Raw genomic sequence first — 15,239 nt, 5'->3', positions numbered from 1 at the left:
TCAAGTGCTGTTGATTAAAATGGGTGTTAGCTAATGTTTGGTGGAAATGAAGGCATTCATCTACATGATATTCAATTCTAAGAAGCTAAGTTGTGTTAGAGCTTTTTTAATCTAATTATTTTCATGTAAAAAAATTAAGTAGATCAAAAAGATAGGTTTGGATTGTCTAGTTGAGTGGCAAACCATGTAAAGATTTTAACAAATTATTTGTAAATAAGAAAAATTTAGAATTTAGTAAATAAATTGTTTATTAACAAAATTCTCAACATTACACTTACATTTCAACATATTTTGACACTAATTAAAATTAGTCCCATTTAGATTTCTTCTTTTCAAATATTTCTTTCCCATCCTTGTCAACCGCTGCATAGTATCCCAAAGATTCATATTTATGCCTCATGTAAGCAATGTAACCTAAAGTAAGGCCAAAACATGTAAGGCCTATACTCATGATAACAATATTCTGCAAAATGAAATGTTTGAATTAATTTATCTTTCTATATACCCCAAAAAATTGCATTCACTTTTTTTAGATCAACTTGTACTAGTTACTTAACAGTTAATTTTATAATTCTAAAGTCATTTGTATATATATATTTATTATACCACGTCGGTGGCAATCAAGCAATATAAATTAAAAACCAAATATTGTTTTACACGACTAGTGATAATGACAATGCTTACTGGCTTAGCATACAGCTCAAAATTAACAACTCTGAATGCTGTACTTGACCTCATAGAGCGGATACCATCACCGGGTTTCGCAGCATTTGGTTTTTCATTACTCGACATTATATAAGTTTTTAGAATATCTGTAGTGGTGAACTTTTCTTTCATAAATCACGATATTTACTAAGAAATAAAGTATTTTTTTAAATCATTATATCACATATCACTTTATTCAAAAAACATCACAAAATTATGAAATTTATGACATTATTGACATTAAAATGCAGGTGCTACCAGATTTTAATAATGTTTATTTTTTACTTATTTTTAAGGGTATGTTACACGAGTTATACCTTTATAACCATGACCACTACCAAGAGAAAGAGATACCAAGGTCGGGGTGCGGTGCGGTGGTGTGTTACGACTTTAATACTCACATGGAAGTGTCCTTTATTATACTACTTCTACTTGGATGGAAGGCAGCTAGCCTCCTACAACTACACCTACAAATATATTATACTACTCTTTGCCTACAACTCATCTGGACACAAAGAGTAGTATAATCTGGACAGCTCTACTGTGTTTCGTGCTGCCGGACTTTCAAAAACAAATTTGGATTTTCTAGTCACGCTTGCGCCCATGCGCGTAATAGTTAATAAAAACCCTTTTAAAAATAATAATATTAATAATATAAAAATAAAACGCTTGTCGGGATGTCGCCGTCGACGGATAAATCTGGGAGGACATCATCATCGAGAATCTTATATACAAGATTATTTATTCTTATAATCTTGTATATAAGATTCTTGATCATCATCATTTATTTATAGTTGGTCAAGCAAATCTTGTCAGTAGAAAAAGGCGGCAAATTTTAAAAAAATTGGCTCGAAGGGATATCGTCCCATAGAAAATTTGAATTTCGCGCCTTTTTCTACTGACATGATTTGCTTGACCCATGCTTGATCAACCGAATAGTGTCTTGTATAGTTCCTTACCGAAGTCTATGGTCGTTTGAAAATGACGCCAAGATGGCAGACAAGCGAAAGTAACACTATGGTCATGAAAGCTTGTCAAAAAAGATTTAGATTTTAATATTACTGCTATAAAATGTTTTTTATCGTGGCTTAATCTCGATTCATTTTCTATATTTATTGTTTTGGAGTTAAATAAAATCAGAGTTTAATTGAAAATGGAGTCTGATTCAGCACTGCGCGACGAAGTTCACGATGGCGCGGAAGACTCTCCCTTGGAGGAAGCTCAAGCGACCGACGCAAATGCCGACTACTCTGAAGACAATGTTACTAGCCAAGATTCGGAAGCAGCCACTACCGAGGAATCGGGTATGAAGGTTTACCTATGCTTAATGTTAGAAATGGATGTTAACGCGTATCTTGAAATACCAGGAGGCACCCCATGATCGGCTTGTTACTTTGATCGTAAATGTACATGAATGCATTAGATAGAGTAGAGGATCTCATGTTATTATTTTAACCTATATAAAACTTTTATGGTAATGTCATAACATTTACTTAAAGATGACCTTAAATTGTCTCTATTAGAATAATTGTTTTGGCGTTATGATGAATTTGTTTTTATCCCCAATAACTTGATTTTTTTCGATGATTTGTAGCTACAAATGGTGCTGCTCCAACTAGCAGTAGTGATGCCTTGGAAGAGCCTGAATCTGCCGCTGGTGAAGCAGAAGATGACATCCAAGATAATGATGAAGGTAATTTGAGATAATGGAGTTAACACTATTCTATCCAGCACATAGAATACCCATAGGGTGGGTCAGGTACCCATTGAAAATCAGCGTCTTGGCTTGCCATGGAATTATGCTGAGTGGGGATCCTGTTTTAGCATCTAAAATGTGTTTTATGTGTTCTTCAAAGTTTTGTCCAAAGTTTATGATGTTAAATAAATGTATTTTCTTTCTTTCTTTCACATAAGTAAGTGTAAGTGTTGGTTGTAATAAGTCACTTAAAAACATTAACTAGATTGATTTTTTTTTAGCAAGTGCTGAGGCGGAGCCCGAGGAAATGGATATTGATGATACAGCTACTGGAACTGTGACGGATGGACCGGTTTACATTGGGGATAACTGCTTGTCTACACCAGTGAGTACAGATTAGGCATTTTTTACTTTGTATAGACTGTTATTGACTGTCGAGCGAGCTGTGGGCCAAAATCGCCACAGAGCACTGGCAGCCCAGGTCAAAACGAGGATTTGGCAGACCACATCGGCAATGGCGAGACGAGTTAAGACTCCATTTTAAAGGATTGGTCAGAGACTGGACAGGATCGGGAAGACTGAAAAAAGTGGGAGGGGGGGGGGGGGGGGGGAGAATTTGCTCAACAGTGGGACATTATATAGGCTCCTAATAAAAATAATTTAGATTGTATGTGTGATAAGGCTCAGTCTAAATTATGTACTATGTGTATTGCATACAAAACTTTGATTTCATTTGATTGTCAGAAGAGATCCAACCACCTCACTTTTGTAGACATTGTCAAAGTGTAATAATTTTTTAGTTGACCAAAAACACCATCACAAGCCACTGCCACTGTTATAACATCTGCAATGATTTTTACAGGCAGCAACAGATGACGGCTCTCCCCAAGATGATGACCATCAGTTGGACACCCTAAAAGACCAAGGTGCGGATGAGCTTGAGGGAACCGAGGCTCAAGAGGAATCTCCTGATCAGTCAATAAGCTCAGCCACTCCAATTGAAGGTGGAGTTGGGGATGGGGAGGGTGATGGTGACGGTGCACAAATGGTGCAAGATGGTAAGTCTTAAAAAAATAGTCTGATCCCACTTTGAACTTTTAGCTGGGGGCTTTTGCAAAGTTCATCTTTGTAGCAAAAAGCAAGCCTGCAAACAGTAAGCTTGCCTAGTGGGTCGCTGGCATTAAAAATGTTAAATAACTAATTCACCAGTCACCAGGCAGGCACCACAAGCACATTGCCAGTAGCTTAATGCTATGTATTCAGCTCCTTTGCATACAATCTTCTATGCCGGGGGGATACCTTTTCTCTGCAGCTGACTGTACATGCATATTTCTGGTACAGAATGAATTTCCAATGTCACTAAAGATGTAATGAACTGCTGTATATTGATAATTTATAATAAGTCCAGCGGCGGTAGTATAGTCGTGTTTTTTATCGCTTGTCACGTGTCACGTTCTAACAAGTCTGTAAAGGGGAAGGGGCCCATCGGCCTGTTTGTTGTTCAGAACTGTTAAATTTTTACTGACAGGCTGATATCGTCTGGCGGACTGATAATCAGTGGGCCCCTTAACCTTTCGTATGCTTAGTAGCAGATCTGCTCCATATATATTCAACTCATGCATGAAGTTGTCACAGTTGCTATTTATATGGCAATTTTTTGACATGCGCATACGAAAGGTTAAGTGCAAGAGTGACGCATGACACGACAGGCGATAAAAACGCGACCATGCTACCGCCGCAGGCCTCAAACTTTTAGTGCGGATGACGCAAAAATTACTTCGTTTTGCACACAGGTGATGTGCTAATAAATTAAGTTTTACAAAACTTGTTACCGTAGGGCACAATTAATTAATTTATTTGTGTTTTCGTTTATAGGTAAATACACTGACATTGTAACCATTATAAAAGCCATTTATTTCATTTCAGTTTGATACATAATAGGGTTTTACATGTTCTAAAATAATTAAATACCTTAAAAACTACTACATCTAAATCATATATCAATTGTAAAAGTAGATATTTTATAAAAAATAATTGTAAAAATACAACAACTAGCCATCACAATGTCAATTTTTTTTTTTTCCGAATGACAATTAGTACGGTGGCCGAACAGGCTTTAGGTTACTTTTTGTTCATGTTGTCTCGGATATGGGTGAATATGGTATTAATGCATTCAATATAATTCCTGAACACAAATATATGAGATAACAACCGCGAAAGTGGTGGGGGTAGTTGCTGTGAAGCCTGTGACGTCAGAAAGTTGGCAGTATAAACTTTTTTTTAGCATACCATGTGGGATACATGAAAAATGGAGTAAGATAGTAACACATTGGTACCACATTGGTGGGAAGACGAACTCAAACTGACGGCTGGTCCAAACTGGAGAAGAGTAGCGAATGATAGAAAGCAATGGAAGGAGTTAGAGGAGGCCTTTGCCAGGAGGCACACTGAACTTAGAGACATATTATAACAAAAATAGAAAACTACCAAAGAAAGGAAGAAAAATCTGAGTTCAGGATAAAGGGCTTATATAGATAGATAGATAGATAGTGGGATACCTAATGAAAGTGCTTTGTGAGTAGATCACAAATATATAACATACTGTAACATTTTCACTACTTGATCTAAATAACAAATTATAAGAAAACTTTCAAACATTTCACAACCCAGTTGACTTTGAACTAGTGTTGTGGATTTAAGCTTTGAGGCGTAAACTACAAGACTTGAGTCGCGACTGCTGAGCCTTGAAGCCTCGAACCTTAAAGCCTCGGAACCTTAACGACTCGAACTAAGAGTTCGTGTTGCTGCTTACGAGCAAAGAAACCTCGAGTCTTTTGGCCTCAAGCTTTAAAGCCTCCTAAGCTTTGAAGGTTTAAGTCTGTAAGGTTTTTAGCAGTAAAGGTTTGAAGCAAAAAGTAAAAGCTTTTAACAAATAAGTGTGGTGGTATTTTTGGTTATAAATGTATGCCGCGGCATTTTTACAGTTCTGCAGAAACCGTTTTGTTTTTTGTCTCTTAGTTGTTTAGTTTGCGTTCATAAATTAGTCAATAGCGGAGGCGGTTAAAAGTTAAAACGTTCAAGCGGTTCAAGTAATCAATTCAATTCAATTCAATTCAATTATTTAATTCGAATCATTTATTTGATCCATCTAATCACCCAGTGTTAATTAAGTAATAAATATTTTTTTAAATACTTTTATTTTTATTCCTTATGACTCACACATATAGGACGGAACGGAACGGGAAAATTTGAAAATATAGTTTCATAGAAAATGTATCTGGATGTACATATGCAACGGAATCACGGTTCTAAATGGTCCACCCTGTATACGTTGCAGGCAGTAAATGCGTTAACTGATGTTAAGTTACTCTTCCGATATAGATAGGTATATTATAATATTCGTAAATTCTCTACACAAAAATAATTTCTGCAAAGAGAGCTCAACGTATGAGCTCTAAGCTTTCGGGGGCTTGAGCTTAAGTTAAAAAGCTAGAGTTCCCTATGAGGCCCGAGTCTTAAAGACTTCATTTTGACAAGTCATAAAAAGTTTGAGTCGTTAAGGTTCTAAACCGCTTTGTGAGCAAACCTTTAACGCACTAGCTTTCAAAGCTTGAGCCTTAAAGGTTCGCGAGTCGTTAAGGTTTAAAAGTGTTAAAGACTAGTCTTTTAACAACACTACTTTGAACTGCTCTAAATTGAAAATTACTGAATGGATTATTAAAATTTTTATACCAAATGACTGTAAATATCCTCTATATAATGTCTAAAAATATTTTAACCAGATATATCAAAAAATAAGGAAAGTACAACAATAAACCGAAATAAATATTATATACGAAGGAAAAAATGACCAAAGCCTCCAGTGTCCAGAGCGAAATATTTTCATAGAAAGTACATAATTTAAATTGTAGAGAAAAGTACAACAAGTTGAAAAACAGTATGATTTTCTGTGACATTAAACTGCAACTATTGTTAAAAAACCGAACAAGTGCGAGTCGGACTCGCCCACCGAGGTTCCGTACTTTTTAGTATTTGTTATTATAGCGGCAACAGAAATACATCGTCTGTGAAAATTTTAACTGTCTAGCTATCACGTTTCATGTAATCACGTATCATGTTTCAATAAATGAAATACAGCCTGGTGACAGATAGACGGACAGTGGAGTCTTAGTAATAGAGTCTCGTTTTTACCCTTTGGGTACGGAACCCTTGAAAGGGTGGGAGGGGATTGTTTTTTAGGGTTCCGTACCCAAAGGGTAAAAACGGTACCCTATTACTAAGACTCCGCTGTCCGTCTGTCTGTCTGTTGCCGCTAGAGCATCAAATACTAAAAATACGGAACCCTCGGTGGGCGAGTCCGACTCGCACTTGTCCGGTTTTTTTTCCTTACGCTCATAATATTATTAGCTTTCATGGACCATTTCAAAAATATATGGAAACCATCGGGTTTGTTTTAACAATAGTTGCAGTTTAATGTCCCAGAAAATGATACTGTTTTTCAGCTTGTACTTTTTTTATTTATTTTTTATATATCTCGTTAATTTAGACATTATAAAGACTTAAAGAGGATATTCACAAGCTTTTGGTATAAAATTTGGAATAATCCATTCATTTTCAATTTAAAGCAGTTCAAAGTCAACTTTATGTGAAAATTTTAAACGCTTTTTAATAATTTGTTAGACCAAGTAGTAAAAATGTTACAATATGTTATATATTTGTGATCTACTCACAAAGCCCTTTCATTTAGTACCCCACATGGTATGTTTAAAAGAAAAAAAGTAAAAATCATTGTACTGCCGACTTTATGACGTCACAGCAACTACCCCCACCACTTTCGCGCTTGTCATCTCATATGTTTGTATTCAGGACATCATACTGAATGCACTGATACCAAATAATACCCATATCCGAGACGACATGAGCGAAAATCGATTTCTATAAGACTTTTCGAGAACAGACCAGGCCACTAATGTCAAAGGCGTTATTTACCATTCATTTCAAGTCGTGATGTATTACTGCAATGCTCTACCGCCACTGTGAAGCACTAGCACAAACCGTAAACCAAACCTAACTTATACTGTGTTGTAAACAGTTTTTTGACAAGTTTTCATAAATTATTTTGCTACCAATAAATAAAACATTGATGCATCAAGACGATTTGTTTACTGTTTGTGGCGCCCCCTAAGCAGAGTTTTGGGTAATATTCCCTCTTGTTTATGAATCATCATCTTCCACGCGTTATCCCGGCATTTTGCCACGGCTCACGGCTTGACAACTAATCCTAAGAATTGACGTAGGCACTAGTTTTTACGAAAGCGACTGCCATCTGACTTTCCAACCCAGTGGGGGAACTATGCCTTGTTATGAATAGACCAATTAAAATACCCCTGTGGGCTTTCACATCATCGGCACTAAAACTTTGAGCCCTGATAACAACTTTGTGACCAGACCTTGTCCTCATAGTGGCATGTCAACAAGGAAGTGTATACTCATCCTTTCCTTGGGATGATGGATGGATGTAATATAAGCTTTAGCTCAAATAGGGGCCTCTATTGCCTTAGATGAGTCCAGCACTATGGATGAAGACATGGGAGCTTGTGAAGGTGTTGCCAGCAGTGATGATGTCAATGACATCACCAGTGCTGCTCAGGATGCATTGAGTACAGGAATAAGGTAAATGGGATAAGACATATTTTACGTTTCACTACTTTTAAGCAACGCATAAACGCAGCAAAAAGATCCGTTTGTGAGAAGAACTAGGAGTATTGATTTATTTTGCTAAAATCATTGAATGAAACTGTTATTTATGTTTACTCTCCTTCTCAAGTAGGTTTCTTAATATTTTTGTAGGTTAATGAAGGCTTTGTAAAGCTTTGTTTGAATGTATGTAATTTGTATAGACATGTAATAAAAAATATTTATAATTCTGACAAACTTTGTTTCTCTCAGCTCAAGCACTGCTGAAGGTGGATCGGACATAACAAGCAGTGGTCAGACAGAGGCAGCACTCATATCCTCTACAGCAAATGGACCAGCTGGGCTACTTCACTCTTTCTCCATTGCAGCCCAACAGGCGCATGCCAATGAGTATGTTTTCTATTTTTGTTAAGTACTATTGTTATGATAATAGCAAATATTTATAGGACAGTATTTCATTAAATGAAGCGTTTAGTTATAAGTCATAATCACTATTCTAATTCTAATATATCTTCTGTGTAATTGCAGCTTCTCATGCACAGTACCTAATAATAGTGTTGGTGATGATTTTAAAAAATTTCAATATTTAATTTGAACTTCAATTGGTAACTCTTAACAGTAAGTGAGACCTATTACTGTTATTACTTTTAATTGATATTCTCAAATAGGCATGATGACAGCAACAAATGATCATGGAAATAATGGTTTCAAAGAAACATACATGTTAATATGATTATGAAAAATGGCCCAATTTCAGTATATACGTTAGGATTATTAATATTTTCAATAAAATAAGTGCAAAATTCTCCAATCGGCCTTTTTGAGTGAAACACCAATCAGAAGCGAGCCAAACCGTGACGCTATCACTCCATGACATATTTCTTTGGGCAGCATAGATAACGTCATTGACCGTAATCCATACGACCTCACCAAAGAGTTTCAAAATTTTGTTTTATTTCGTTATTAAACATTTATTACGTACAAAAAATATTATTACACGATATAAAGTATATATTTATTTGGTATTGAAAATTTTATGCTACATAATACGATATTTCACTAAAAAACTTTTTTAATTATTTGGCTGAATGGAACTCTATCTAAAGGACTCACTCAAAAGGACCCCGCAGCAAAAAGTGGTTTCACTCACGAAATACTAGTATGTTGTAGATTTAAGTCTCCTGGTTATTTTTTTATAAGAGCACAAATCTCTCAGAAGTATACATTCAGAAATAATCAAGTTTATATTTTGCTATTTGTATGAGGTGTTTCCTAAAATCTTTACATTTAATTGGTAACTGTATTATAATATGACTTCATTACGTCAGTATTGTCAGTATGTGTTAAACAATGTAAAAATTTTAAGAAACACCTCATAAAAATAGAAAGATATAACACTGATTTAAACTTTCACGATTTTTACTCATTATTATTCAACAACGACGGGACTTAATCGCGTAAAATAAGTTTTAAATTTACCTCCGACGTTTCGAGGACGGCGTTGTCCCCGTGGTCTCGGAGAAGACTGGCTAAAGTTGACATCAACATCTTCTAGGCGCGCGAGTTTTTTGAAATTACCCTCACTTGGTCTTGTTTATTAACTTGAACGTTTTGCGCACTAGGGATGTCACCGGGTCGACACACAACACTCACAATATTCGATTTTTCAACCTTCGATATTTGTTTTCGCTTACACTTACTAATGACTGGGTTCCATGTGGATGAGATCTTAAAACCTTCGTCTCGATTGAAATTTCTATGTTTTTTGATTTCAATGGCTTCACGGATTTTTCTACTATAAAACCCACGATCTGTAGAAAGTATTCTAGGGTTGTGAAGCTCAATCCAGTGGTTTGGCCCTGACTCTAGTAAATGCTCAGCAACGGCAGACTTGTTCACCTGACGGTCAACCAACCAAACCAACCAACAACCTTGGTGGAAGACCAAGTGCGGGTAGTTCGAAAAACTCGCGCGCCTAGAAGATGTTGATGTCAACTTTAGCCAGTCTTCTCCGAGACCACGGGGACAACGCCGTCCTCGAGGCGTCGGAGGTAAATTTAAAACTTATTTTACGCGATTAAGTCCCGTCGTTGTTGAATAATAATGAGTAAAAATATAAACTTGATTATTTCTGAAAGTATACTTCTGAGCGATTTGTGCTCTTATAAAAAAATAATCAGGAGACTTAAATTTACATCATACTAAAATTTCGTGAGATTTGGCTGAAACCACTCTTTCCCTATGTTTGCCGCGGGGTCCTTTACATTGATTTTGATTACGGTGAATAAAAGTAGATGTAAGTCAAACGAGTTGCCAATCCACATTGTTCAGACTATACTGAACTTTTGCCATATAAATGAGAATAATAGCGCCCTCTTGACAATGATCATATATTCCTGGTCAGGCTTTATCTTAAATTGCAACTGTGTGAGAGTTTTTGTGTAAAATGACTTATTGTGATTAATTTTTGTAATGTATTTATCATCGCTAATCGTAATATATAGTGCTGAATTAATTCGTAACTGTAAGTATTTAAAGTAATATATTCGCGTGTAAAGTACTCATGTAAACAATATCAACCACCCTACCACCAACTAAACCGTGACGACACAAATGGACGCGAGGCGTTTTCGCGCGAGGTTTAAAGTAGCTATAGAAAAATGCAATTATTTATATTAAAACTTATGAGTATAGCTGAAATATTGTGTTTTTCGGAACTAATACAAGTGTACCGACAATATTAAAAGGGATTTCAAAATTTGTCATCATGCCTATTGAACATAAGTACGAATTTATAACTTTAATGTTCACTTATTGTCCGTATTACGCACCATACTAAGACTAACTTAACTATCTGCTATAAGATATTTATTGATAGACAAAACAAAAGCAATAATCAGAACTAGGTCATGCTGTCTAGCTTCAATTGAATTTCCCGTGTTCGGGATGCTGACAGAAAAGTTGTCGTGCACATTGATTTGGCTTAATTTAGATTAGAACATTTAGAACCTCTGTTGTATGTTTAGCAAAATAATACTTAGGAATTAATATTATGCTCAAGTTAAAAAGGAATGAATATGACAGCGGCGACGGCTTGCCTTCGCCACCTGCGTCCAGTCCGCGGTCTTAAAGTTTCACTTTCGTTGAAGACATATAAACATATAAACGAAGGTTTACTTGAATTGCCTACTAAACTTTTTTTTTAATATAAAAATATGCCTGGAGAAGAAAAACATTTTTTAACTCCTGTCCATTTGCTCTTGTTCTGCATACCATTTTAGCTTGGCTGCTGGTGCTGCTGCGTGTGCGAATTTCTCCTGCTGCCAACAAAATCTATTTGTTTTTACACGCATTTATTTAGCTTCACCGCGTATATTTGTATGTTTATGTGCTGCAAATCTTGTAACTTAAATTTGAACCACTTCCCGGTGTCTGCTTGAGCTGAAATTTTACATACTTCCGTATTTCTGATCCATCATCAGAATGTGACATTTGATGTAGTAGGCCTGTTGATGAAAACCAGAACGGAATACCTCAATGACACGTATTTCACGTTTGCCGATATGTCTTCTTCGTTAAGTTTGTTCACGAAGGAAGTTAGGTTTTAACAGACTTTCAAATCTCAAAAGGAAGAGGTTATCAATCAATAGGGAATATATTACGCGAAACTCTGCGTACTACCACAATCTGAGGGTCTATCGTGAAACAAAAAATTTCTCTATCTAACATCTCTGTCACTCTTTCATATTCGGGCGATAAGGAGGCAGATAGCGAATTTTCGGATTCGCGTTTCCCGGTAACATATAAACATAACGTCCTCTGTAAGCAAACCGCCTTGATGCATCAGTGTCATATTTTATTATCTCTGAAACTTGTCAAAAACTCGTTAAAGGTACAGTATGTATAAGTTACTCTATGGCAGTCTATGGTTTACTAAAAAGGCTAGTCCTGCACTCTGGTGGCAGAACATTGCAGTAATATCCCCTGGTCCTCTGTAAGCAAGCCGCCTTGATGCATCAATATCATATTTTATTATCTCTGAAAACTTGTCAAAAATCTGTTAAAGGTATAGTCGAAATTGAACCAATTGAGCTCGTTTACTCAAAGAGTCTCAAGAATACAATACCATTGAGTGGTAAACCACAACTTAGGATACAAGTAACTACCTCATAGTAAATGCAGATTATAACCGCCTTGAAATGTTAGTATAGATTAACGAGTCTATTTTTTAACAATAGACTACAAAATACAATAACTTAATAATAGCTAACATAACATTTTTTGCATTATTCTTATTAAGCACATTAATTGATAAGCACTTGCCGGGCTAGCACATGATTGGCGCGAGAGTATTTCGCCGCGACATAGACTACCCGTCCCCCTTTAATTCATACAATTAGTAAAAAACGGGTAGTCTATCTCGCGGAGAGATACTGTCGCGTCAACCAAGTGCTCGGCCTATTGGTTTATCTGTTTATGTCGGAATGTTATACCAAAGAGGATATTATAAGTTATATCTATCTTTGCCTATACCTAACTTTACTGCAATTGTAAAAAAACGAGCGAGACACGAATAAAAAATAATTACCTGGCCTGTTATCAAATTGTAGGACACATTATTTATTTATTTAATCTTAATTGCACAAAAGAAATACTTATCGTACAAAAGGTGGACTTAATGCCAAAAGCATTCTCTACCAGTCAACCTTAGGGCAAAGCAGAGAGATTGTGGGCGGTGCTACTACTACTAACAAAATATAATACGCAAAGCTAAATTAAAATTTAATATACATATGCAAGACCATCAAAATACATATACAATATATATAATACATATACATATACCTAATATATAAATTATAAAACTAAAACTAAGAATCCTTCATTCTATCAGCAAAGAAAGCACGTACTGATTTCTTAAAAGCGAACTTATTTGGGGCTTTTTTAATATCAAGGGGGAGTATTATGGTATGATTGTAGTCAAGTCTTAGTGTCTAACTGGCTATCGCTCGTTCAGTACATGTGTTCTTTTTCAATTCCTGCTGATCTTTTACGCAACATGGCTAAGTTTTACCGGATATGTATAGTAATTATACTTTTTTATCTTTCTACATCTTTTATTTAACACCAGAATACGTCCCAGTCGTAGCTAAGGTGGATATGATTTTACAAAAGATTGAATATGATATTATCTTTTTAGACCATTCAACAAGGACTAAAGGTTAGAAATTCAATATACATGCAATGCACTTCTAACTTATTTTGTAAGTAACTGGTTGGCGGCTACGAAAACAAAAGCAGATAATAGTATTGTAATAATACAATGCCATTGTTAGTACAGGTAAGTGCATTAGCTCAGTTGAAATAATTCGATCTATACAGTATGTATGAGTTACTCTCTATATCTGGTGATCAATTATATACCTGCCAATCATTTATAATTATTGCATTTCAAACTGTTTTGAGAAGTCGGTTTTTTACAAGCTTTTATTTAACTTGCAATGTAGCTATGTAAGTATGTATGTACAATGTAACTATGTAACTATGTTTGCAATTATGGAAGTGGGTCAAATATTGCAGGTTAAATTTGACCCACTTCCTGGTTTCCGATTAAGCTAAAAATTTGCATACATATGTAAGTCGGGTGACAATGCAATATTATGGTACCATCGAGCTAATCTGATGATGGAGACAGGAGATGGCCATAAGAACTCTGTGATAAAACAACGCAACCTAATTGTGTTTGGGGTTTTTAGAATTGTCTCGATGAGTATTAGTTGCCTGTGGAAAGAAAAGTACAGTCAGCGATAAAAGCTTGTACCAATAATTTTTAAGAAAAAAAAAACCGACTTCAATGGGGGATGCCGCTGAAAGTTCACTTATTGTTGATGGTGCACTCTTAGATTCCAGACAATGACATGAAAAAGACAGCATCTTTTGCCTAATTATGTAGAAAAGGAGGTAAAACCACCCACTTTTCTAGTAGCATTTCGTTTTTGTAAGGGTCGCAGTTCTAACCTCACCTAACCTACTTTTCTGATAGCATTTCGTTTCTGTAAGGGTCACAGCTCTAACCTAATCTACTTTTCTGATAGCAGTTCTGTTCTGTGAGAATTGCAGTTCAAAATCCACCCACCCACCTAACCCACTTTTCTAGTAGCATTTCCGGGTCCGGGTCTGGGTCCGGATCTGAGTCCGGGTCCGTGTCCGGCTGTCCGTGTCCAAGTTTGGGTCAGAGTTCGGTCCGGGTCCGGGTCCGAGTTGGGGTCCATGTCCAGACCCGGGTCCGGGTCCGAGTCCGGGTCTAAGTTTGGGTCTGGATCCATAAGGAAGAGAACAAATCGCCAAACGTGAACTATGTGTCATTGAAGAGTTCCATTCTGATCATCATCAGCAGTTCCACTTCATCAAATGTCACTTTTTTAAATGTAAATGCTGGATTTGTTGATAAAAATACAAAAATCACTATATGTATGCCTTACAATTTGACGAGATCCCTCGGTTCCTCGTGGGTCTCATCATCAGAACTCGAGCTTGACAAAAATATGTCTTAAAAACTTAAGTTGCTTATCAAACATAACGAAGAGGACAAATCGCCAAACGTGAACTATGCGTCATTGAAGAGTTCCGTTCTGATCATCATCAGCAGTTCCACTTCATCAAATGTCACTTTTTTAAATGTAAGTTGATTTGTTGATGAAAATACTAAAATCACTATATGTATGCCTTTAACATTTGAGGGGTTCCCTCGATTCTTCATGGATCCCATCATCAGAACTGCTTTTTGACAAAAACGGGACCAATCTGTATGTATATACTTACAACAAAAAAAAAGAATTTTCAAAATCGGTCCAGAAATGACGGAGTTATGGAGTCATCATTCGCTTGCCCTTGTCCCATTCACTTGGGGTCGGCGCAGCATGTCTTTTTCTTCCATACATCTCTGTCACCCGTCATCTCATCATTCACTTGCGTTAGTTTCATATCATCTTTCACACAGTCCATCCACCTTTTCCTCGGTTTTCCTCTCCTCGTACTTCCCTCCACATTCATTCTTAATACCTTTCTTGTCACATGACTTTCATCCCTCCGCATCACATGCCCGTACCATGCTAGGCGATTTGCCCTTACTTTTTCTGTT

General features: G+C 36.3%; 2 protein-coding genes across 2 annotated transcripts in view; one reads left to right on the top strand and one right to left on the bottom strand.

Moving 5' to 3' along the window:
• Positions 1–230: 230 nt before the first annotated feature.
• Positions 231–903, bottom strand: LOC134753917 (small integral membrane protein 8). The gene is made up of 2 exons (XM_063689882.1): positions 685–903; positions 231–463 (listed from the first exon to the last, which is right to left on the bottom strand). Exons 1-2 carry the CDS (start codon positions 835–837, stop codon positions 308–310), a joined length of 309 nt encoding a protein of 102 aa, XP_063545952.1. The 5' UTR covers positions 838–903; the 3' UTR covers positions 231–307.
• A 785-nt stretch (positions 904–1,688) lies between these two features.
• LOC134754625 (host cell factor-like) overlaps positions 1,689–15,239 on the top strand; it is a 40,604-nt gene continuing 27,053 nt past the window's right edge. Inside the window, exons 1-6 of the mRNA XM_063690958.1 lie at positions 1,689–2,009; positions 2,300–2,398; positions 2,683–2,786; positions 3,264–3,459; positions 7,963–8,074; positions 8,351–8,488. Of these exons, the coding sequence (XP_063547028.1) occupies positions 1,859–2,009; positions 2,300–2,398; positions 2,683–2,786; positions 3,264–3,459; positions 7,963–8,074; positions 8,351–8,488 (800 nt within the window). The 5' untranslated portion in view covers positions 1,689–1,858. The remainder of the gene's footprint in view (positions 2,010–2,299; positions 2,399–2,682; positions 2,787–3,263; positions 3,460–7,962; positions 8,075–8,350; positions 8,489–15,239) is intronic.

The sequence above is a fragment of the Cydia strobilella genome, chromosome Z (genome assembly GCF_947568885.1).
Source record: "Cydia strobilella chromosome Z, ilCydStro3.1, whole genome shotgun sequence".
Classification (NCBI taxonomy): Eukaryota; Metazoa; Arthropoda; class Insecta; order Lepidoptera; family Tortricidae; genus Cydia; species Cydia strobilella.
This window is presented reverse-complemented; position numbering and strand designations above follow the sequence as displayed.

Bases quoted from the DNA above. Each gene is read 5' to 3' on its own strand.
- LOC134753917 (XM_063689882.1), bottom strand. From the start codon at position 837: ATGAAAGAAAAGTTCACCACTACAGATATTCTAAAAACTTATATAATG. The intron at 464-684 runs GTAAGCATTGTC...TTCATTTTGCAG, and splicing joins TTGAGCTGTATGCTAAGCCA to AATATTGTTATCATGAGTAT.